The sequence below is a fragment of the Littorina saxatilis genome, linkage group LG12, assembly GCF_037325665.1.
Source record: "Littorina saxatilis isolate snail1 linkage group LG12, US_GU_Lsax_2.0, whole genome shotgun sequence".
Classification (NCBI taxonomy): Eukaryota; Metazoa; Mollusca; class Gastropoda; order Littorinimorpha; family Littorinidae; genus Littorina; species Littorina saxatilis.
In genome coordinates this window covers 81,294,571-81,320,234 of record NC_090256.1, presented here as the reverse complement: position 1 = coordinate 81,320,234, position 25,664 = coordinate 81,294,571, and the positions used below count along the sequence as shown (strand labels likewise).

Here is a 25,664-nt window from a genome sequence, read left to right as displayed (position 1 = left end):
AATTGCTATGACAGCCACTTATAATATTTTGTGAAAATTCTATAAATCTGTAAGCTTCAAATTCTCTGTCCATTGGAGTTGTGGACAAATATGAGGGGTAATCACCATCCTGAACTCAGGTCAAAAATGAGTTACTTCCCTTCGGGTCTCATTCTATCCCTGACAGGATGGTTTTCCTTGTCTGGCGAGGATATCGATTTTTTTTACATATTTACATCTTTTCGTAATGTATTATGGATGTAAGCAGATTCGCGATTGTCGATAATGATTTTTCATGGTGTTGTGTATTTTTTAAATTACAAAGGAATTGATATGTAAGACAGTTTCAAGCGAGCTGTTTTTCGCGGCTGTATTTACTGTGCAAACAACTCTAAATATGGCAAAAGTGTCGCGTGATAATCAACCGTTTGGTTTTGGCGCTCGCTGGAGCAGACGATTTTTTCTGTAACGAGTTGACAGTGATGCAACCATATATTACGGTCTCCTTCCGGCAGCAGTCCCAAAATTTCGACTTGTTTTGACCTTAGAACGATGTCTTTATCATAACTGTGAAGAACACAACGGAGATCACTGACACTGTCGAAGTCGGCCAATCTGCAATCATTTTCGTCTCGCAAACACTGCTCGCGAAAAACATATGGGAGATAACTCTGTATTCTTGTTTTGATAGATTCGCGTAGGACTTTAGCGTCCGGTCAGAGGGACTAAAGCGATAGCGTGGAGGGATGATGATCAGAATGGGGTAATCACTGCATTTAAACTAATCCAAACTAAAAAAAAAAGTAAACTCTAGAAGCGTAAACCAACCACACACAAAAATGTACCTAATGCTTCTCCTCTGAATCCATAGGTTGTCAAGGTCTCCAAGTCAGTGTGTGAGGAGATCTTTGAGGTGTAGTGTCGTTGGGCAAACACTGGAATGTCAGCTGCCTTTATCCCACAACCATTGTCCCTCACCTCTATCTTGTCCAGTCCATAATTTTCCTGCAAAGAAACAAAGTTAAAAACCTCTTTTTCAGTGTTCATGGGCTTCACCTCCCACTTGGATTTGTTTCTTTTTACTAGTGGGTTTTTACATTTAGGGCCGTTGTTGCCCAGCCATTTAGAAAGTCATGCTCTGTTTTCCAGGGGGATGATTGCAGGGCATTTCATGTTTCTACATCTAGTACAACCCACTGAACTCTGACCTGGATTCCAGGATGTTGGTCTTGTGATTTTGTGTACAGGTACTACATGTACTTGTAGCAGGTCTGCACATAATGTGACCTTGGAGATTATATAAATCTCCACCCTTAACCCACTCGCCAGGTTTCAAACTTCAAGCTTGAAGGCTGATGTCATTACCACTTGGCTGTTGAGCCCACCTAGTTTAAACAACCAGGGGTTTTGCGTTTTAGTTTGGGTGCATGGTCACAGCGTCAGTGCATTTAGTGCTGCAAGGCAGGTATGAGCAGAACTATACATCTCTGTACAAAGTATTTAAGCATTCATGATCCAAAGCATCCAGTCAGAGTTGGCAACACACTACAGGGGAACCCCCCTTTTAAGACATCTAAAAATCTGAGAAAATTGGGTCTTTAAAATTAAAGGAGGGAGTCTCAAGTGGAGGTAATTTCACAGAGGTTATGAACAGAAAGTCTCAGAAAACAAGGTCTTAAAAAGATCGAGGGAGTCTTAAATTGGGGGGTCTTAAAAGGTGGGATCCACTGTATACAAATAGCTAGAGCTAGCTTACATGAACTTCTCCACTAAAAATCTGTTTACACAATTTGGTCAAAGATACTGCATGGTCTTTCATCAAACCAAGTGGGGAACAATCTCATTGAATAACTACATGTGTATTGCATTTGCTGTGTTTGAGGAATACCTATACATTCATTAAGTCAATTATACATTCGTTAAGTCAATTCCAATCAAACAGTAAAGCTAGATTTCAAACAAGTGAATGAAAAGTTTAACTGTCCTGGTGACAGCTAGCGTTTCCTGTCATCCAAAAAGCATACATGCATAGCAGACAACAGTTAAGATCTTCATCGTGTTACATTGTAACTGAATTACAATGTATTCTCTAGATTTACTGCCATTGAATTTTTCCAGAATTTTTTTTGTTTTTTAGTTGTAAACGTCCATATTAAATTTTAATGTTCACTTTGTTGCATTGTGTACATTTAAATATCCATTCTCTTGCACTTTTATTGGAAACCACTGAACTACGTACTGCAGATTTCAGCATGTATGCGACCATACATGATTGATGAAAAGCAAGGCCAGCGGTAAATGCGCAACTAGCTCAAAATCATATATACTGTTCAAAAAAAGAAACGCATAGCTTGTAATATTTGGTTAATTTAGTTATATGGCTATAAGGATATCCACCAAACTGCAGAAAATGTTTATCTGGTCGTCGACCTTTCGTCCATTGCCACAAGTGAGCTCTGCACGTGACGCATGCGTTATCAGTGGCTACAATGTCAAAATTGCTCATTTGGCATGACCACTCGTCATGCTTCAGTGTAATCTCGTGAAACTCGGGGAATATTGAGCTCTCACCATGTCTTCCAAAACCCATAAAAGCGGATTGTTCGCCACAAAGAAATCAGACGACAATTCAGCGACGAAAGATGGCCCGATTGAGCAGAGAAGACCGCCAAATTGCATTGGGTCGTTTACAAGCAGGCCAAAGTCAAAGTGCAATCGCCAGGCACTTCCACGTGTCCCAGAGCACCATCAGTAGACTGTGGGTCAGGTTTCAAGCCACTGGCTCCGTTGCTGACTTGCCACGAGCGGGAAGACCAAGGGCGACAACTGCTGCTCACGACCGCTTCATACGGCTCCGCCACCTCCGGAATCGTTTCCTGTCGGCCTCATCTTCTGTCCAGGCTCTCCCCGGGCCACACCGATTATCGGACCAGACCGTGCGGAACCGCCTGCATGAAGCTGGTTTGAGAGCTCGCAGACCTCACAGAGGAGCTGTCCTCACCCGCCGCCATCGCCAGAACCGAGTGCAGTGGGGCAACCAGCACCTTCGCTGGACCGTCCGGAATCACTGGAGACACGTGTGGTTCAGCGACGAGTCCTACTTCCTGCTCCAGCGACATGATGGTCGGAGGAGGGTCTACCGGAGAGTAAACGAACGTTACGCGCCCAACTGTGTGGATGAGGCACCCGTTCATGGTGGTGGAGGCGTCATGGTGTGGGGGGCGATCAATACCGCTGGAAGGAGCACCCTGGTGCACGTCCAAGGGCGCATAACTGCCCAGCGATACGTGGAGGAAATTCTGCGCCCACACGCCCTTCCTCTTCTGGCTGACCAGGATGCCATATTCCAGCAGGACAACGCTCGCCCGCACACAGCACGACTCACCACCCAGTTCCTCACCGACCACCATGTCCAGGTGCTTCCCTGGCCATCCATGTCGCCAGACATGAACCCGATAGAACACCTCTGGGATGAATTGGACAGACGTGTGCGCAGGCGAGAAGAAGCGCCGGCAAATCACCGCGATCTATTGCAGGCACTTCAGGAGGAGTGGGACACCATCCCACAGCAAGATATCCGGCATCTGATCCAGTCCATGCCCAGAAGGTGCCGGGCAGTTGTTGCTGCTCAAGGCAGTCACACCCCCTACTGACTTGACAGCCTCGGCACCCAATCGTATTGATTGACTGATTGATTTGAAGATGCAAATGAACTGTGTGTGCATTCAACTGTGTCCATACCAAATTTCAAACAAATAATCTAAATATTGGATTTTCTGTTAATTTTTTCGAAAAATAAAACAAATTTGGCAAGTAGCAACTATGCGTTTCTTTTTTTGAACAGTATACATAATTATGTAGCACGAAAATTGGTTCACGAACAATATAATTTACACTAAATTACAATAATGTATAGAGGAAGAGCCATTTTCCTTTGGCCCCGTGAAAGGCGGCGCAACTCTTACGCAGACACTATTTTGAAACACGGTTGCTTCCCTTGTTTTTTTCCGAACATCGTCTATTGTAATTTTGCTTTTCGTAGGCCATATAAAAGTCACACAGAAAACCTTGCAGCTGGCATCCGTAAGCATCATACAAAAGTACATGTATATATGTTCTTTATGATTTTCTGAGGCTATTCTGGTGAGATAACAGTGCCATTTATTGCAAACACCATAAGCCAAATCTTATGGGATCCCTGGATTTGCTTGGTGATTGTGCAAGAACAAACATCTGCAACTGCAAGGTTTTCTTCTTCTTCCAATAATGTTCAGCGATCAATGAATTGACCATTATTAACATGTTGGCGAAGTGCAAGTGTGTGTCATTAACAAAGATTAAAATAAAAATAAAAAACATAAAAAAATAAAAATAAACGTAAGGTTCGTACCAATTTTACATCAATTGACGTGGCGCCCGCGTCTAGGGAGTTTTCGAGTAGTTCTTTTATGACACTGTAAACCGATGTAATGACTTGTGTGCTGCCTATCATCCGCACAGCAGAAGCTGGAAGGTGCATCATTTTGCTACCCACCGCGTCCATGCTGCCAAGGGAGACTAGTCAATCCCGCCAGTTAATCCAGAATTACGACTGGAAATAAAATCCACCAACAAAACAAAATAAAAATCACCATAAAGACAATCCACACTAAAATATTATTTTGATTTTTTTTACAATAACAGGTAAGTGTACAATCGTTGTCATGGCCAGATTAATTTATTCACAGCTTTGAACAATTACTATATTTTCACTGCTTCTCCAGTCTACGTTTTCGTGTCATGGAAGTTCGTCGAAAAACATCCGGGGGAAACTGACGCCAGCGCTGTGTACGGACGGATTGTTTGCTTTATTTTGCACTGCACAATTATTCGCGGTTTAACTGCCGCCGGAAAGTGCGGAGCAAGAGATCGTACAGTACGCGCTAAAAAGGTGGGTAACCTTGTAAGACTGCGAAGTGTCTGTTTCTATCCAGCATTATATCGTGTACAGAAATGTTTCTATCCAGGAGACGGTGGCAACGTTGGCAAGATCAACATTTCAAAAGCAGAAAAATCGTCCAGAGATCATTAACTTTACTGTGTCTTATCCTTACTAATACTAGGTCGGGATGTAGTCTGCATGATATCTTTGGGCGAGAAAACAGCCCAACTTCTTCAGCTAAAAAATAGTAAAAATAAAATACACGAGTGTTAACTAGTACAGGGTCAGGATCAGGATCAGGATCGGTACATTGCAGGAACATTTTTAGGTTATCGTCGCAACGGAAACGAGAGAGCGCAACCCCAAAAATTCAAAATTTTAATAATAGAAATGATTGGATCCTAGCCTGTTCTCCTATTTCTAAGGAGGTCGGTTAGGGGGGCGGTTGAAGAACAGGATGCATCCGAGTGACACCCCCAGCCTAGCGTTACTGTTACTTCATTCCAGAACCATGCATGCATTTTACAGTGACTCAAATTGTGAGTCACCGACACGAAGTGTTAGGTGTTGCTTTGGTGCAAGCATAGACCTATAAATATAGGTCCCTGGTGCAAGTGATGAGAATTCTCAAAAATAACCAGGAAACGAATGGAAGAACAGTTCACATTGTGTAATATAATAAGGAAGGTGTTATACAACTTGTTGCAGCTATACATGTATAAAGATATATAAAAGATTTGGTTAAGTGTCACTGTCACTGTGTCCTTTTAGACATAGTGATAGTGTTCTTGAGTGCAGCTGTACAGTTGCAGTGTTTTATGTTGGTGATACTGATAGTGTAACATGTTTTATATGTAGGACGTGCATATAGGCCGTCACAATCTGTATTGAGATCCATGCCAGATAATTTCATTTCCAAGCATGCATCCACTTTTTACTTAAGTTGAACACTGTATGCACTTACCATTGATGAATCCACAGCCTTTCTGAAGAAAAATAGCAAACTTTCTATTTCTATGGGGATAATGTAACATTTATTGGTTTCCACCAGTATATGACTAAAAGTAAGACTTAGACTAACAGATTTTTGACTCACATGCGAAGCAAAAGTGAGTCTATGTACTCACCCGAGTCGTCCGTCCGTCTGTCCGTCCGGAAAACTTTAACGTTGGATATTTCTTGGACACTATTAAGTCTATCAACACCTGATGTGGCCTGATGGTGTATGGTTACAAGATCTCAAAAAACATGTGCGGCAACTTGACCTCACTTCAAGTTCAAGGTCACAGGGGCCATAATTGTTGTCTTAAAAACGACCATTTTTCACATTTTCGCATTTTTTTCTGAAGTTATCGAGAATGGCAACCTTAGCTATGTATGCTATACAGGGCAATGTAAGCCCTATCTTTGGACACCAGTTTGGTTGACCTTGCTTCAAGGTCAAGGTCGCAAGGGTCCTTTAAAGTTGGATTGTATACATAGTTTGAAGTGACCTTGACCTTGAACTATGGAAGGTAACTCTTCCAAATCTACATATGTGTGAGGGAAATACATTATACTTACAAAAGTGAGTCTATATACTCACCGACATCGTCCGCCTGTCCTTCCGGGCGTCCGGGCGTCCGTCCCCCCCGTCCGTCTGTGAAACCTTTAACATTGTATATTTCTTGGACACTATTAAGTCTATCAACACCAATTGTGGCCTGATGGTGTATGGTTACAAGATCTTCAGAAACATGTTTGGCAACTTGACCTCACTTCAAGGTCAAGGTCACAGGGTCCTTCAAAGTTGAAATGTATATATTTTGAAGTGACCTTGACCTTGAACTATTGAAAATAACTCTTCCAAAACTACATATGTGTGAGGGAAATACATTAGATCTTCAGAAACATGTTTGGCAACTTGACCTCACTTCAAGGTCAAGGTCACAGGGTCCTTCAAAGTTGAAATGTATATATTTTGAAGTGACCTTGACCTTGAACTATTGAAAATAACTCTTCCAAAACGACATATGTGTGCGGGAAATACATTATATTTTCATAATAACTCACATTAGGTTACATATCTTCAAGTTCCAGGTCAGTTTGAGTTAAACTGATATTTGTCAAAAAAGAAAAAACAGGCGCCAGACTAGAGAGAAGTCGGAGAACTGACGTTCCTTGTTCGACTCGATCCCCTAATGACCAGCGATTAGCATTTTAGGATGGAGAACCTTTTGACACAGTATGCACCATAACTTGGATGCAATTACTGAATGTGCAACTCACAATGGCATTAGTTTTCTGTAATTATTTTCTTTACTGAATAAATATTGTTTTTCTCAGTTTTATTGTAAAATTATTCTGAAAGAAAGATCAAGGTCTGTTCAGCATGTGAGTCGTGTGGGCTTTGCCCTTCTTGTTACTTTTGAGTAAGGCAAAAAAAAGGGTAGGCTCCTTTTTATTTTTTTATAATTTTTTTTATTGAAGTTTATTTTTCATTTACAGGGGTATAATGTGGCTTTTTATAGACCATATTGGTATTCTACAGAAGCTCTTGCAAACTTCAGAGCATGTGGATCGGCTATCTCGTGAGACCTTCGACGACAAATGATCAAAGTTCTCATGACTTTCCAAGTATAACTATAAGGAAGAGCACATCTAGCGGTTATATATCTCGCGAGAGCTGGCCAGATACTGAATAGGTCTAGTGGTTGGAAAGCGCGTGAAATGTGTCCCCTTGATGTTGGAGAAGAGATCCTTTCTTTGCAAAGACTGCAAAATCAAATTTGGTCCTTTTGATTAATAAAAACTTTGTCTTTGGAAGGACAAAAAAAAGTTCTAGGATTGGGAGGAACAAATAATTCTTGATCAGGGAAATGGAAACAATCTGCTTTGGGGTGGGGGGTGGGTGGGCTAGACAAGCTTGCCACTCGGAGAGTTTCCGCTCATGTAGCTCAACTGTCAATGACAGCCTCTTTGATTTTGAATGCCAAGCTCATGCTTATAAATTTCATTGCACGTTGTTGAGATTTTTAACCAAACAAGAGGCGAAGCCTTCAAGGCTCACGTAAGAAATAGACAAACAGTAACACAAACTCAATCACTCCGTCACACATACACACCCACACACACAGTAAGCTTAGGTGACACTGTGCAAGAAAGAGAGACACTAGATCTAGATCTGTCTGTCTGCATGTAGCCTACTTACAGGGACACGACTGCCAAATAGTCTCGGCCCGCTCAAAATAACAATGACCGAGACCACACACACCACGCGAGAGAGAAAGACTACAGGGAGGCATGCCGTCATGATGCATTAATTGACGTCAAACACTTTTGACCGTGACGTAATCTTATGCGAGCTTTATCCATAGTCTTGGATAACCACTCACACATAGACTCGGAAATGTTAAAGTTTCTACCACAGACATACACACACACGCACGCACACACACACACACACACACGCACAAACGCACAGACAGACAAAGTTACGATCGCATAGGCTACACTTCGTGAGCCAAAAATGACTGGTCATGTAATACTATTTTTTTTTAACAGGAAGGTGCGTAAAAAAAACCACCATGCACATGAGAGCTTGTGGAAATTGCTGAAAAGTGATAGTGATAATGACTGGTCATGTCTATGTTAATGTTATTGTTATTTCCACTGTTGACGCCATACTCACAAATGTGTATGTTACTTATACGTTTCTATCTGCGTATCATATATTTCTTTTGTCTTCCTTTCAGAATCTTGTACATTATTATGAGATTGAGGTGACAACTTACCGGGAACAGAAGAGTTGACAACACCTCAGCAAAATGAACGTAGGCGTAGCACACAGCGACAGTAACCCCAACCACTCAGTGTACAACAGCAAGGGGATCTGGGTCACATACATCCTCATCATTTTCCTCAGCCACCTCTTCATCCTCTCCGTGCCTTTCTTCAGCGTGGCCATCGCCTGGACCCTCACAAATGTGCTTCATGATGTTGTGAGTATTCATAACTCAACCAGGCTCTGACGGGCGCAGGATTTCTGAGCTCCAGAATTTATTATACAGTGGCAACCACCTCCCCCCCTCCATCCCTTTTAAGACCTCAAACAATCTGAGAAAATCCGATCTTTAAAAGGAGGGAGTCTTAAATTGATGGTTAATTTACAGAGGTAATAAACAACAAATCTGACAAACGAGTGTCTTAAAAGGGACAAAGTCTTAAATTGGGGGGTCTTAAAAGGGAGGTGTTGTGTTCTTACATACAACAAAGTGTAAGACGAAACACAGCTTGTGTGTTCAAGTGGGATGCTTTTATTCACGGTCCACGTGTGTTCTCCTCGTTTGACAATGGCCGCGGTCTTCTCGGTTCTTCCGAGATCATACGAGATTGATTAACATGGATCTGGAAGTGGATTAGGATGGACACAACATTCCTCCCAAACTTTATAGAAAACCCAAACTACTATATTTTAAAATCAAATGCATTTATCCTATCCGAAGGTTTATTTAAATCCTTCAACTTGCTGAAATTAAGACTTTGGCACAGCATTTTATATTCATCATTTGCATAATTAATAATCAAAAAATGTGGTCAACAAAATGTGTATTATCTTGCATCATGACATGATATCAGCAGAGTGTATCTCACTGTCAGTATTTCTTCCATTTTCCTCTTTCCACCATGGGAAGAATATTCTGGGTGGAGAGTTCGAATAAACTTCACTTCTGAACACAATAATATATATATATAATCGTAAACATGTGTGTGTGTGTGTGCTTGTGTGTTGATGATCTGTGTGAGGAAACAAAACAATGCAAATCTGCAAATTAGGAGTTCCATGAAATAGAGTTTGTTTTTCACGTTCGTGGGAGTGGCATAACAAACAGCACCAAAATATAACACAATCTCACACATTAAAGAACACGCATGACTGGCTAACATTGTCCAGATCAGGTGAGCCTTATGGGCCTTGCTCAGACCTGCTCCAGCTATTCTTCCACTCGAATATCATTCAAATCAAACAGGTAGGCCTTGCTCAGACCTGAGTGATATCTACACATTTCCTATCACTTTCTGGAGATAGGCAGGCGGTGTCACACAATCAGGGCGACTGGGCCTGTGTCTGTGAGCACTTCGATAGTCAATGCATTATCTCTCATAATCTTTCAAGTATGTTGGAGCATGGCGTTGACGTTGGGGGCGAACAGGCGGAGAGGCATCGGGATGATCAGGTTGAGCAGGGGGCATGGCCGGCTGACTGCCTCGGCGACGTGTTGGGTACCCGTGCAGTAGTTGGTAGACCTGGGCCAGTTGGAGTGTGGAACATGGCAGTAGGTCTCCTGGGTGAGTGTGCAGGTGAAACTGGTCGATTGGTCGGACTATTGGGCTGCACCGGCAATTTGCTGGTCTGTGAAGTATAGGGGAATGCCTGAGCGTCAGCCTCGTCGTCTTCCTCTTCATCGTCGTCTTCTTCCTCTTCATCGTTGTTGTCGTTAACAGGGTGATCGCCCTGGATCGGTTTGAAATGTGACGAATTGCGCACAATGGAGTGACTTCCTCGTTGAGCGGTCAGCATGCTGCCCTTCTTCCTAATGACCACGTAGGGAAGGGGGGAGTATGGTGGGGAAACTTTGTTCAGTTTCCTTTGTTTCACCAGAACATGGTCACCAGGATTGATGTCAGAGAGTCGCGTGTGGCGTTTTCTGTCGGTGAATTCTCTCATCTTCCTTTTGCTCAGGGAATCGTTGTGAATCATCCGCGTGTGTACGGGGATGGGGTCGAGAGGAAGAGAGCAATCTGGCAGGCCAATAATCATCTTGCATTTTGTAAGTGCTTCAAAAGGGGAAACACCTGTGGAGCTGTGGGGAGTCCCTCGGTATTGGCGAAGGAATGTGGGAAGTTGTGTCTTCCAGTTTAGGTTGGCTGCCGTAGACGAGCGGATGTTTTGGTCCAACGTGCGCATAACCGTTCGGCCTCACCATTGGCTTCAGGCCACAGCGGGGTGATCTTGCGATGGTGAAACGCAAACTGTGTCGCAAAATGAGAGAATTCTTGTCCATGAAAAGGGGGCCCATTATCAGTTTTCACTGTCTTTGGAATTCCCTGTCAAGAGAAATTTGTCTCCAATTTTCGGGTCACAGTTTTTGCAGATGTGGACGAGATGATCTCAACTTCTGGGAATCTTGAGTATTCATCAATCACTACCAGCAGATAGTCACCGGGGGGTATGGACCCGCGAAATCAAGTGCAAATGCACTCCACGGCTCTGATGGGAGGGGAGTACTGATGATTGGTTCACGAGCTTTGGGTCCGGGGTAGGAGGCTTGACAGGGTATGCATGATTTGACAGTTTCCTCAACCATTCTGTCAATTCTAGGAAACCATACCTTCTCTCGGAGGCATTGTTTTGTTTTGACGATGCCTTGGTGTGCTTGGTGAGCAATGTTGATGACCTTTTGACGAAGAGTTTTCGGGATGACTAATCAATGACCTCTCAGGATGAGCCCATCATGCATGGAGAGTTCTTCACTAAAACGAGCGAAATCAGACATGTCACCATCTTGTCATTGTCCGGTTTGAATTGCTCGCATCACCTTCTGAAGCTGGTCATCTCGTTGCGTTTCAATTCTGACTTCGTGTTTAGTCATCGCCACAGGGACTGCGTTTTCGGTCACGTAGTTGATGTATTCTTCACCTTTGTTTTCACGCTGGGGTGTCGACTGTGGGTGGTGACTGATGTAATCGGCTGGATTGAGGTCATCGCGTCCCGGGGCATAGGCGAGAGACATTTCATATGGCATGAGGCGTAATCTCCACCTCTCGATGCGAGCTGTCGTTGGCTTTTGGCTGTTCACGATCCCGAGAAGTGGTTTGTGGTCTGTAACTACAGTGAAAGAGGATCCATACAGGTTTGAACCGAAAGAACAACTTTTAAAAAAAAGGTTTGAACCGAAAGAACAAACAAGTCGCGTAAGGCGAAATTACTACATTTAGTCAAGCTGTCGAACTCACGGGATGAAACTGAACGCACTGTAATTATTCACTAAGACAGTACAGCTTCGTCAATCCCCGCGTGAAGGAAATCGCTCACCTTCCACGTGCAAAACGTAGTGATATTGACACGCCAGATTAGCGCGGTAGCATATTGTGCTAAGCAGGAAAGCGCGCTTTTCTGTATTCTTGTTAACTTTCTGAGCTTGTTTTGAATACAACCTATCATATCTATATGTTTTTGGAATCAGGAAATGATCACGAATAAGATGAAATCAATTTTGGATCGATTTCTTAAATTTTAATCGTAAGATTAATTAATCTATTTTCGTTAATTGTGATCACATTTTAACACTATTGTGACTAGCATTGCCACGGCGTTAACGTCCTGCCTGCCCAAGCTTGCCACCAAGAAACTTCCCAAAAAACAGTAACTGTAAAGAAATCTGTCTAGCAAGCTTGAATTAAGTCCAATCACCACCAAATTTTGTGTACTAATTAAAAAATGGATGCCCAGTTCAGTCGTGCTATTTATAAGTTTGTCACGCGATTTGTTTTAGCAAAGGGGGGGTGAAAGGGGGATAATTTGTGTTTTTTAACGTTTTTTTGTGTGTGTTTTCTTTTCCACTGCTTTTTTAAAAGTTATTTTTTAACAGAAAGTATTATAAATAATTTTATAACCAAAGAAGGTGTAAAAACCTATGAATTAGCTGAAATATTGTTAAAATTCTACACAGAAATAAGGAGACAGTACAAAGAAAAAAACAAGCAAATCCCGCATTCACTCACAGCATCCTGACTCAAATGAAACAAAACTGTGACACTCACCAAATGATGTCTAGGTAATCCATATTGAATATAAGTCACATTTTCACAACAAAGTCCCAACTGTACACCTATGAACATTTCCAAAAGGATTAGGAGGCTCCAGCCATCCATTGTTATCAGTGCTGCCACGCCCCCCTTGCAACTACACGATTCGAAGATCCATGCAGTACCACCCTACCACGTGTAGTTTGCCGACTCATACTAGCAACAACAGGACTGTTTCTTCCTCAATATCACTGCTATTATCGCTTTCTTGAGGCGAAAACAACACGTCGGAATCATGATCTACAGGATCCTCAAGATCCAACATCCGGAGAATCTCCTCCCGTGACAAGGCTCGCCTTCGATTCATTTTTTTTGTTCGAAAAAACCACTCAAATCTTCTCTAATTTGCACATGGCGGAGAGCAAGTCACGTGTATCAAGGGAAACAACTCAATTTATTGCAAGCTTCAAAAACCGGGAAGCAATCACGAGTCGTGTACCTTGTATGTCTGTTACTAAAATAGTCACTTCCCGTCCGTGGGCGTGTCAGCGCTGTTACTAATTTAGTCACCTCCCGTCGCGAAAGTGTTAAGAGTAAACATGTCATATGTATATAATTTATGTTCAGATTCAGAATGTGATGAAGAATACGATGCAATCAATTTTAAATCTGTTTGCGAAAAATCGATTTTAATGAGCAAACTCATTAATTAAATTTTAAGCCTCCAAGCTGAAATGCAATACCAAAGTCCGGGCTTCGTCGAAGATTACTTGACCAAAATGTCAACATAATTGGTTGGAAAATGAGAGCGTGACAGCTCCGCCTCCACTTTCACAAAAAGCCGGATATGACGTCATCAAAGACATTTATCGAAAAAATGAAAAAAAACGTCTAGGGATATCATTCCGAGGAACTCTCATGTAAAGTTTCACAAAGATCGGTCCAGTAGTTTACTCTGAATAGCTCTACACACACACACACATACACACCACGACCCTCATCTCGATTCCCCCTCTATGTTAAAACATTTAGTCAAAACTTGACTAAATGTAACAAACAAAACAAAAAGAAGAAATTTCAGAAGAACCGAGATCATACGAGATTGATTAACATGGATCTGGAAGTGGACTAGGATGGACACAACAGGGGGCTCCACTGAAGTTGTACCTGTGGTGAGAGCACACCCTCTGGACTAAGCAGTAGCTGAAAGTGTCTCAACCTGTTGTGGCACAGACCCAGGTACACTGTGGTTCTTAGACTGATGGACAACGGATGTGGCTTTATTTAGAGGCGTACTCTGTTCAGAGCAGCCTTACAACATTTCCTGTAGTGTGTGACTTTATCAGGTTGCATTGTTCTTAGGTGGTGTTGTTTTTTGAGTCACTTGAGAAAAAGTGACTCTATGTAATCGGTCAGTGTTAGTCTGTCCGGCCGGCCGGCCGTCCGGCCGGCCGTCCGTAGACACCACCTTAACGTTGGACTTTTCTCGGAAACTATCAAAGCGATCGGGCTCATATTTTGTTTAGTCGTGACCTCCAATGACCTCTACACTTTAACGATGGTTTCGTTGACCTTTGACCTTTTTCAAGGTCACAGGTCAGCGTCAAAGGAAAAATTAGACATTTTATATCTTTGACAAAGTTCATCGGATGTGATTGAAACTTTGTAGGATTATTCTTTACATCAAAGTATTTACATCTGTAGCCTTTTACGAACGTTATCAGAAAAACAAGGGAGATAACTAGCCTTTTCTGTTCGGCAACACACAACTTAACGTTGGACTTTTCTCGGAAACTATAAAAGTGACCGGGCTCAAATTTTATGTGAACGTGACTCATTGTGTTGTGAATAGCAATTTCTTCCTGTCCATCTGATGCCTCATATAATATTCAGAACTGCGAAAGTGACTCGATCGAGCGTTTGCTCTTCTTGTTAATCTTTGTAACTGTATTCTAGCTTTACATGGTTTAATGTACATGCATACATCAGAGAGTTACACATAACAAAATTGCATCATATTCCTTTCAGTTTCATGCACTCTATGAGTATGACGTGAGCTTTCACCAACACACACCAGCATGTTCCATATGCTTTTTTTCTCTTTTTTTAAAAATTTCTTTATTGTTCCATCACTGGGAAATTCGGGTCGCTTCCTTCCAGTGGAAAGCTAGCAGCAACAGAGTCGCGCTTTTAAGTTAATATCTTTTCCTGGTGTCCTTTTAACTTACTTACTTAGTCTCTGTGTTGCAGATCATGTTTATGATGCTGCACATCACAAAGGGCACACCATGGGAAACTCCTGACCAGGGAGACGCTCGCACAGAGACGCAGTGGGAGCAGATAGACTATGGCAAGCAGTTCACAGCTACCAAAAAGTTTCTCACAACAGTGCCCATTCTTTTGTAAGTTGTGCCCTTGTATGTGTTTACTCAGAATGAGCCCTGCCTTTCTCTTATTGTCCTGTCTGTGGCCTTTCTCTTATTGTCCTGTCTGTGGTCAGAGCTTTGTGAGCTTCATGGGCAAGTCTTCTGCTAGAATACTTTTTGGATGACTCCGGGTGGGATTTAGTACTTAGATATTCTCCCAATTGCTAGCACTAACGCAGGGTTTCATTTACTAGTGCGCCATTGGCCCATCAAATCTGAAAATGCCCCATCACTATTCCCTTCAGTGCGTTAAACTAAAGGGCGCATTGAGTTTACGTACCACTGCGCCACCAAATGTACACTTTCTATGGATAACACGATATAACGTCTAATTCTCAGATGGCACCATATTGCACCATTTTGCATCTTTGGTATAAAAAAACCGCATACAGGCCTTGTATGCGCGTCTTGCCTTCGACTATGTCCCATCGGAATTTGGCTGAGGGGAACAAATGTCCCATTGCCTTTTTCTCCCAGGCTAAACCCTGCTAACGCCATTGAATTTTGGTGTGTTTTCTTGTTGAAGCAAGCTTCAAGTGCTCACGGGCAAAGACGTGGAGTGATCAGTGACAGCTTATCTTGTCATTTTCCCAGAATGTTTCCCCGGACAAGTTTTTAACACTTTTTCAAAGAGATCAAGATTTGAAGTACAAAATGTGAAAGTAAATGATGTTTTAGAACCTTTTTTTTACAGTGATAGACCTGATTGAAATTAGTTTTAATCATGGAGTTTACCATGTGATTGACCGGCACGGTTGGCCTAGTGGTAAGGTGTCCGCCCCGTGATCGGGAGGTCGTGGGTTCGAACCCCGGCCGGGTCATACCTAAGATTTTAAAATTGGCAATCTTGTGGCTGCTCCGCCTGGCGTCTGGCATTATGGGGTTAGTGCTAGGACTGGTTGGTCCGGTGTCAGAATAATGTGACTGGGTGAGACATGAAGCCTGTGCTGCGACTTCTGTCGTGTGTGGCGCACGTTAAATGTCAAAGCAGCACCGCCCTGATATGGCCCTTCGTGGTCGGCTGGGCGTTAAGCAAACAAACAAACCGTGTGATTGTGAACTAAGAAAAGGAATCAAACTTGCATTGGTCTCAAATAGCATGTACTGCTGAAGAGTCGATAAACAATAAAAACCACCCATCTTGGCATTTTTAGCAATTTTGAAATAGCCTTGCTCTGTTTGTAAGATTAACTGCATAGACAACTGATTTGGCACCTTCTTCAGCTGTGAATGTTTTGCAAAGTGATTGATATGTTTTGGTGACATTTTCCCATTTTTGAATCTTTAGGTAACAGTGAATGCTCACTGCCTTTCAGCTGACTCATGTTGGATGATTTGGGATACTGTTATGAAACTCCTATTTGTTTGCTTCAAAATGTCTTTTGCAATGAACCATTGCCTTTGGAATCTTGGATACAAAATGGTGCAAATGTGCCCTTTTATTCTTGCGTTAAGTGGTTGTTGCTGTCTGTGCAGGTTTTTCCTGGCCAGTTTTTACTCCAAGTATGACAAGGTCCACTTCATTCTCAACGCCAGCGTGCTCGCCCTCAGCATCATTCCCAAGTTGCCACAGCTGCATGGCGTTCGGCTGTTCGGCATCAACAAGTATTAATTGAAGAGCAGATGTGAGGTTTGAATGAATCGGTGAACATGTTTTGAGAGTGTTGTGTCATGATGTACAGTGTTGTAAGGCTGCCACAATGACAAAAATATCTGAATTGTATCATGATATTTGAACACTGCAATCAGTGTGCTTCTGCGCTATCTGAATGTCCTGCTGACTGCATTTTGTGCAACAACGATATTTTTGAATATATTCCAGTACTTCTGAAGCTACTGAAAAGCTGCAGACTTAAAACAGGTTTTTTCAGCATGTTCTTCTATTGGTTTCTATGTTTTATACGGCCAGATGAGAGTTATGAGGTATTTGGAGTTGATTAGTTTTACCTGTCATGTGTCATCATAGCTATATTCCACCTTCTCAGTGTATTTATAAAACAATCAGTCGTTTAGATATGGTGGTTTTTTTCTCTGGCTTACAGTAACATTTACTGACTACATTTTTTTTCTCATGAAAAAGAAACATCGTAAAAGAGTTAATTTCCATGAATTTTAAAATGTCTTCCTCCTTTTGTAAATTGTTGTGTAAACCATGACACATTAAAGCTTGAAGTTTATAAACACTTTTGGCATCTTTCCACAGGAACATATGCTATGAGGGAACATTCGTTTCACTGAAAAGAGCAAAGTTTCTATTGTAAATGATTTTGAATTCTTCATGTAGATCCAGTTTTTAATCTTTGACTACACTTGTACTCACTTAGTCAAGCTGCTCACAGCTTCTTTTCCTAATGTAGCCAGACTGTCTGCTTCTCACAGCATCATGCTAGGTCTTTGCCAGTATTTTTCGATAGACAAGTTTTCTGGGTCATCTTCTGAAAATCCAAAAGAAGACACCTTTAGTGCAAATTAGTTGAGTGTTTTTTTTCTTGTCCACTTTCTTTTAAGGCAGAACTCAAGAACTGTTGAAAGTAAATTGGAGACTGGTCACGGTAGAAGGATGAATTTGGTATTGGAGCATCTATTACTGCTGGCTTTCCTAAAATTCATTTTTGCATTGTGCACTTGTGTTTTTGTGTGTTTTTATTTTTGCTGTTTTCATTTTTTTTTCTTGTCAACTGCCACCTTTAAATTATACCTCAGACACTGTAAGACTATGTTTCTTATGAAGCTGCTTGTTCTGGGAGGAGAAATCTGATGACATTTGATGCTGTATCTTTTTCATCTTGTGAGCTGTCCCAGCTCCGGTTGCGATTGAAGATGGATTCAAAAGACTGAATAAACAATCATGTGTTGTTTTGCAACACCTATACCATGAAACTTCAGTTTTGTAGCCTTTAGTTGAATTTTTATTCTTTGTTATTGATGGATCAACATGATTTCAAATCATGTTATAAAATTGCGTGGTTTTTTTTTTTGGGGGGGGGGGGGGGGGAGGCAGTGTTGTACAAGTCTTTTGTTTTGCAGCCTTTTTTGTTGTTGGTAGTACAAAGAATAAATAAATAAAAATTAGGCCAAATAAAACTATATGTTGGTTTAGGGTAACGTGACCAAAAAAGATAGCGTTGGTAGGTCGGCTTTTAAAAACAAAAAATTTAGTCGATTTTAAAGGAGGTTACTTCCCTTAGTCTTGGTATGGTTCGCAAAATGTGTCAAAAGTTATAGGTTTTTTTTAGAAATGAAGTTTTAGGGTTGGCGGGAAAAAATAGGGTCGGTTAGGTTACCCTAAACGAACATATAGTTTTATTTGGCCGTAGTGATAAGGAAGAGCGTAAATTGTACATGAATATTGAGTCTATTCTATTTCCATTGACCAAGTCTTTAGTGTATTTTTGTTTGTTTGTGGTTTGCATATTTTTAAGTGTTTTGGGTTGCTTTTGGTTTTTAGTTGTTTTTTTGAGTGGGGGAGTTGTTTCCCTTCAGAGCATTTTGATGGTGATAATGAACTGAAATCATGGATGATTTTAGAAATTTGCGTCTTTGATAATTATTTTTATTTTCTGTGCATTCTCTTTTGTTTGTATTCATTATGGTAACTGGGGCCAAATACAACATTTTCTGCTATTTCTCAGAAGCTTTTCTTACTTGAGTTTTGCATACATTTGTAATTTGTGTGTCTTTTATTTTCTTCTTTCCTTTTGTCACTTTTATTTCCCATCATTTAAACTCAGATGTTGCACAATGTATTGTACGCGCTTAAATTGCTTTCGAGAGCCAAATAGGTAACTATTCTTCGCTGTAGATGTGTGACAATGAGGCAGGAGTTAAATGTTAGCTTCGAAAAACATCAGTGTGGTATGGAGCCAGGATTGTGCTTATAGTAGTGCTTTTTGTTTGTTTATTTATTTATTTTTCATTACACAGAGTTGGAGAAAATGGTTTAAGTTTGTGGAACATTTAATAACAGGCAAAAAAAGCACTCACATTTTTTTATCTCTATAATTAAACATTCAATAAACTTTTCTTGCTTTGGGATTCTTCATTTTGGAAAGTTAGCAGTTTTGGATTATTACGCAAAGTTTAATGGAAAACTTACTTCAGAGCACAGCTGTTCTGTAAATTTAGTTTTACATATCTTTCCTAACAGTTCTGCACTTTCATCATTAAATTATTGATATTTATGATTAGCGCTGCATAGACATATTTCTCTGTGTCTTCTAATACCGTCAGCTTCACCAGAGTAATGACATCAATAATCATCAGTATTCATTGTAAATTAACATCCTTCAGTGATCAAAGATTTGGGCATTTGTTTAGAAAGCTTGGCTAGTCAGTTGCAGCTTTTTTTCTCAGTATAGTTAATTTCTAGAACACCCCCCGCGGGTTAGGGGGAAGAATTTACCCGATGCTCCCCAGCATGTCGTAAGAGGCGACTAACGGATTCTGTTTCTCTTTTTACCCTTGTTAAGTGTTTCTTGTATAGAATATAGTCAATTTTTTTAAAGATTTTAGTCAAGCAGTATGTAAGAAATGTTAAGTCCTTTTTTACTGGAAACTTGCATTCTCCCAGTAAGGTAATACATTGTACTACGTTGCAAGCCCCTGGAGCAAATTTTTGATTAGTGCTTTTGTGAACAAGAAACAATTAACAAGTGGCTCTATCCCATCTCCCCCCTTTCCCCGTCGCGATATAACCTTCGTGGTTGAAAACGACGTTAAACACCAAATAAAGAAAGAAAGAATTTCTAGAACATGAGTGTTTCAGAATTTACTAAAGGAAATGCTAATTATCTGACGGCCATGTGGGGTCTCCACGACTGCCGTTGAACATGTACTACAAAACCGGTCGCTTACCTCTGAACTATTCTGCACTACAGACTGAATAACAAAAAAAGAATGCAGTTGTGCACTCAGTTAAGTGATTTTCGTTGTTGAGAGAAACAGATCATGATGCTTACAATATTATGTGTTGCCATTAAATTGTGTCAAACGATGAGTATTACAGACAAAGTACTGGTACAGCAAAGGCCATTTCTCTTAGGTCTTATTAGCTTCTGGCCAAACTGGAGTATTTTTCTTTTTCAGTTGCCTTTGGTCAGTTTGTTGTGTGGCACAGCTCTAGACTTTCAGTCAGAAAAAAAGTTAACACTCCTCTGAATTATCTGTTAATCATGTTTTTAAAGGTTCATGTTAACATTTGTCTGGATATATTTATTTTGTCTCAGCTCATGTGACTTGTAAAACAGATGGTTGAAATAAAAAAAGGAAATGCTAATCATCTGATTTTAAGTGTTGACTGAGACTGTGATTGATCGAAAGAGAGACATGGGTCAACTTTATGACTCAGAGACGGTATCCATGTCCCACCCCTGTGTCACCTCAGTGGCAGGCAAAAGACCTTGGTCGTTCTGCCATAATTAGTGCAGGAGGCTGATTACACCTAAACATGCGTACACCTGTGTGTCTCATCTAAAGTCGGGGTGACACCCGGGAACATGCCCAGTAACGGTCTCACCGTGATTTTGTTTGTTTGTTTAACGCCCAGCCGACCACAAAGGGCCATATCAGGAAGGTGCTGCTTTGACTTATAACGTGCGCCACACACAAGACAGAAGTCGCAGCACAGGCTTCATGTCTCACCCAGTCACATTATTCTGACACCGGACCAACCAGTCCTAGCACTAACCCCATAATGCCAGACGCTAGGCGGAGCAGCCACTAGATTGCCAATTTTAAAGTCTTAGGTATGACCCGGCCGGGGTTCGAACCCACGACCTCCCGATCACGGGGCGGACGCCTTACCACTAGGCCAACCGTGCCGGTGTCTCACCGTGAGGGCATAAAACAACATTATCATCTAAGGTCTGGCCAGGCTTTATAGGATAAGGCCATCCCTTTATTTGGACACATACCAAAAATCGACAACAGTGTTGATGCTGTCTGTGCCGAGTGTTTGGTTTTTTTCATTAATTAAATTCTTGCACACAAAAAAGAAGAAGGAATTTAAGCCACTAGTGTCAATCTGCAGAATTAATTAAAAAAAAAAAGAATGAATAAATTTGAAAATAAAGAAAAAATGATGGCTCAGATTGCACCAGATTGTTCCATTTTCCTTGATTTTTATCAAAATGTTGGCCCCCAGACCCCCCTTTGTCTTCTAGGTGACGGTTTGAGAAAGTAGTTGGGTAATTTGTTGGCTCAGGTTACACCAGATCGGTCAATTGTCCTTGTTTTAATCCAAATTTGTCTTCTTAAATTTACTTTCTGGAAGGTGTATTAGGGGAAGTTTCTTGACTCAGATTGCTCCATTTTCCGTATTTTTATCAAAATATTCTGGGGGAGCATGCCCCCGGACCCCCCTAGCAGGTTCGAACGCTTCGCGTCGTCGAATTCTACCTAATAAAAAATTTGGAAACCCCCCCTAAAAATGATATGATCCGCCCCTGCAGGATGATCGTGTTCCACATGAAAAGCTGGGCAGAACTGTTGTCACAAGAAGGACTGTGCTGTTAACATTTAGTGGACTAAAGTCAAAACATGCTGCTGACTAACAGAACTGCAGTACAGAACAAATAATTTCGAATGAGTTAATGGTTCCATGTACATGTCTACATTTACATTGGTGTTGGGGGTTGGGATGTTTCGAGATCTGTCTCCTGGATTGAATCGTTGACCTACTGAAGCTCAATCAAGCAATTATTTAATAATTATCATTATCAAAGATCACCCTTCAAGTTGAAAAGTTTGTACTAGCTATATGAGAAATCCTCCCAGAATGAATCAGTAACGAAATTTGTTGGACACGTTTTTAACCTGCCCTTTGCATATGGTCGTTCTACAAAGCTGTGTACCACGAGAGGGTCATGACTTTAGAGTTAGATTTCGGAATGTTTCTCTTGCTTCTCGAATGCTATAAGGATATCAACAGACTGCAAATTGACCAAAGAGATAACGATAATAAAATCAAGAAGATCGTTAGGTTGGTTAGTGTTTTGTATGAAAGCAAACACAGAAAATGACGTCAAAATGGCGTTTTTATTGTGACATTGCTTACATCTTGTTTTTAAGTATCCCTGTGGCTGCCAATGAAATGCGACCATGAACCCCTCGTTGTGTTTTGTGCTAGTTTTACATATGCACTTAGCTGTTTGCCCTTACGCATGTTTACAGTGTTCATTTGGATCGTTCAAAAATAACGGTTGCCTACGTAACATTTGGTTTATAAAACCAACCGCGAACTACGTGAACGTGTCTAATAACTTCTGTACGCACGAATATGCGACTGTGTGTATTATCAGGCATTACTGATGTGTAGTGAACGTGTTAGAATGTGCGCCGTGTCAATTTGATCCGATTTGAATGTGATTTTGCCTTTTGCGTGTCGCCACTAATCTTCGTTTATATTTTATCTGGTTACGCTGGATTGTTAAAAATGATATTTGTCACTTAGCAACGCATCAAACTTGGTGTTTCCTTTGCATGCAATGTTCTTCAACATCGCTGAAAGGTTTTTCCATGAAAAAAATCTCATTAACTTTTTGAACGGAGCAGGCGTGGAGCGTTTCATGAGTCGTTACCAACGAGGGACGAATGTTACGTAGGCAACCTTTCGCGACTCTTCGCTCTTAAAGTTAATATTTTTAAAAAGTTCGACATTTTAATGTTTTATTTTGTGACTATACGTGCTCGGTGTCTCTTTGTTAAGTCTTAGGCTATTCTTTGTAGTCTAGTCCTGTTCCAGTTGTAATAGTTACGGTAAAAAACCGTTGAGTTTTCATCAAAATTTGAACACACTCGATCGACTAGGTTTTTTCTTTCGGAAAACGATAAATCGAATAAAATCAGATTAAATGCTGTTGCGAAATAGAGAGAAAAATAATTCTGTGTCTGTGAAGCTGATTTCCTTGTTAGTGGGCATTAAGCAAACACAAAAAGAACAGTCCTTTCAAACAGCCTGGTGATACTAAACTCATGTATCCGGAAGACTTGACTGGGCGAACCAAGCAGGCAGATTTAGCTTCGGATTTCACTAGCTTACAGCATTTACCCTCCCCAACTTCTTTAAGTTAGAAATATTATTGTGCGATTTTTCTCACCCATGACACTTAGATTTATGGTAAAGGAAGAATAATGTTTCTGACAGGACCACTAAGAAAAGATTGAATTATCAATCAAATATAACAAGAAGGCGCAAGTGGTCAACTAGATCTAAAATGTTGCCCATCGTGTTTATAATCTGTGCCATGTGGTTTTAAAATCAGCAGTACATTGTTTCGGACACATCAGCTGTGAAAACCCGTAAAGTAGGCTACATTGACTTTTTCGAAGCATGCATGATCACAAAAATATGGTCGCAAAAATGAGGCGATTTGGTAGAAAAATAAAGTTGTTGAGGTAAAAAGTATTGTGTCTATTGTGTGGATAGTTTGTGTATTGTTCTGCATCTGAGTTATTCCATGATTCAGATATAAACACAAAACAATACCAACGTGTTTAAGAGAGGAAGACTGTATGTCCGACGTTAACCGAAGACACAGCAAATCATTAATAATCAAAACCGTTAAGGCTCTTGATCTGCCGTGTGTTAAAAACAACGCACCTAAATCTGACCGAATTTCGAGTCTATTCAATGACGACGTCACTAAAACCAAAAGAATTCCATTCATGACACAGTCATTCATGGACCATTCGAATCGTCACAACGACATATATGCTGACGTCAGCTGCGACGCGGCACGAAAATGTGCTAACCTTGCCTTACTTGTCTCTGTGATAACTGATTCTGGACTTTCAATGTTCATTTTATAGCTGCATGTCGACTGGATGTTTTGTTATTAATACTGTTTGTTTGTTTGTTGGTTGACGCAACCAAACAAATACGTTTTAGTTACTAAATATCTATTTCAATTCGTTTCCCCCGACTGCATTTTGTTCAGAATGAGCTCTGAATGGGAAACAGATAAAGCTAATGTTACTATTATACTATGGCTTTTTGTAATCTGTCTTGTGTGTTTGGACAACATTTTACGCTAAACATGTGTGATGTTCCACACCTTTCCGACCACCCCTCGTATCCAAAAAGCATAAACTTATCTTTTGTTTAGCATGGCACCGTGGCATATGTCTATAGGGGGAAGGGCTCCTAATATGGACCACTTTTTGTTTGATGCTGATAACTTGCTTGTTTTCTTGCAAAGAAAAGGTTTCATTTTGTGTTTGGTAGTCCTTCTCTCTTAGGTTAACCGTTAGGCCTAATTAGAGTGAAATAGCTTTGATAGATATTCAGCAAAAATTAAATACAGAAAAAATCACAAAGGGTCCATATTAGGAGCCTGGGCGCCTAATATGGACCAGTGAAGCGGCCTTCACGAATCACTGTAAAAAGCCCCCTATACTTCAAAATAACATGATACAACTTAGTGTGCAAGTCAGACTAATTCAAATATGCTTTAGATTTAGCTGTTTCGGGTTGATGATAGCATTATTTGAAGCACACCAGGAAACTAAAGAAGCTTATCAAAAACAGAGTGAAATTAAGTGAAATTATCAACTTCCACGAAAAGAAAACTATTTGTTATATTTTTTTTAAATCTCGAGGGCGAGTTATGGGTTATTTCCAGCAAGCTTCTTAATGAATTAATGAAAATAGGCTTTAGCTTTTATTTTCTTCGATTTGTTGAAGGTGGTCCATATTAGGGGACTCACACATACTTTGAAATGTTGCTATTATTTTTTGTTTGCAGGAGAAACTTGGGATCAAGACTGCTAAATTGTAACAAATACAGTCTTAGCTGTCATATAAAGCAATTTTTGTGTTATAAAAGCGTTGGCTGTGGACAGAAACGAGTCCGTTTTAGGCGGCAAATTTAGAGTGAACCATGCCAAAAGTGAAAAAAAGAGAAAAAGCCTAACGGTTTTGAGGTTTGTGTTTCTGCAACTCTTTTGACATGTGCAAGTTGTCCAGAGAGGGTGAATACAGCCAATAAAACAAATTTGAGCGCTCTAGCGCCGTTAGTTTGTCAGACAGGAGGTGGTCCATATTAGGAGCCGGTCCATATTAGGAGCCCTTCCCCTATCTGTCACAGTAAACCATAAAAAACAACCTATTCAGACAGTTTCAATTTTCACGATGCATGTCACACTTTTGGTACACAGCTTTATGGAATGACCCATATATATACATGTATGTGAAATCTTATCTTGAAAGCATCTGCTCAGTCAGTGAAACTTTATATTATAATCTGCAATCTGGCATTCGAAGTTTTGATTTTTGAACCTGCTTGTATATAGACACACAATCTGAACTTGATGCCACTTTGAAGTCTAATAAAGATGCCAGTGTCTGATTTAGTTTGCTATCCCACAAAACTGACGTACCCATAGTTATACATGATACTGATGCATGTACACATTCTCTGTCTGTCTGTCTGTCTGTCAGTCTCTCTCTCTCTCTCTCTCTGTCTCTCTCTCTGTCTCTGTCTCTGTCTCTGTCTCTCTCTCTCTCTCTGTCTCTCTCTCTCTCTGGGCGAGGGCGGCGCGGCCGGACGAAT

General features: G+C 40.9%; 2 protein-coding genes across 2 annotated transcripts in view; one reads left to right on the top strand and one right to left on the bottom strand.

Moving 5' to 3' along the window:
* LOC138982917 (PMS1 protein homolog 1-like) overlaps nucleotides 1–4,524 on the bottom strand; it is a 29,326-nt gene extending 24,802 nt beyond the window's left edge. Inside the window, exons 1-2 of the mRNA XM_070356314.1 lie at nucleotides 4,370–4,524; nucleotides 825–984 (exon numbers count right to left, since the gene is read on the bottom strand). Coding sequence (XP_070212415.1) covers nucleotides 825–984; nucleotides 4,370–4,522 — 313 coding nt within the window. The 5' untranslated portion in view covers nucleotides 4,523–4,524. The remainder of the gene's footprint in view (nucleotides 1–824; nucleotides 985–4,369) is intronic.
* A 237-nt stretch (nucleotides 4,525–4,761) lies between these two features.
* On the top strand, nucleotides 4,762–20,389 carry LOC138982914 (ORM1-like protein 2). Its single transcript, XM_070356307.1, has 4 exons — nucleotides 4,762–4,909; nucleotides 8,635–8,880; nucleotides 14,939–15,090; nucleotides 16,591–20,389. Exons 2-4 carry the CDS (start codon nucleotides 8,707–8,709, stop codon nucleotides 16,724–16,726), a joined length of 462 nt encoding a protein of 153 aa, XP_070212408.1. The 5' UTR covers nucleotides 4,762–4,909; nucleotides 8,635–8,706; the 3' UTR covers nucleotides 16,727–20,389.
* The last annotated feature ends 5,275 nt before the right edge of the window (nucleotides 20,390–25,664 follow it).

Bases quoted from the DNA above. Each gene is read 5' to 3' on its own strand.
- LOC138982914 (XM_070356307.1), top strand. From the start codon at position 8,707: ATGAACGTAGGCGTAGCACACAGCGACAGTAACCCCAACCACTCAGTG. The intron at 8,881-14,938 runs GTGAGTATTCAT...TCTGTGTTGCAG, and splicing joins CAAATGTGCTTCATGATGTT to ATCATGTTTATGATGCTGCA. The intron at 15,091-16,590 runs GTAAGTTGTGCC...CTGTCTGTGCAG, and splicing joins ACAACAGTGCCCATTCTTTT to GTTTTTCCTGGCCAGTTTTT.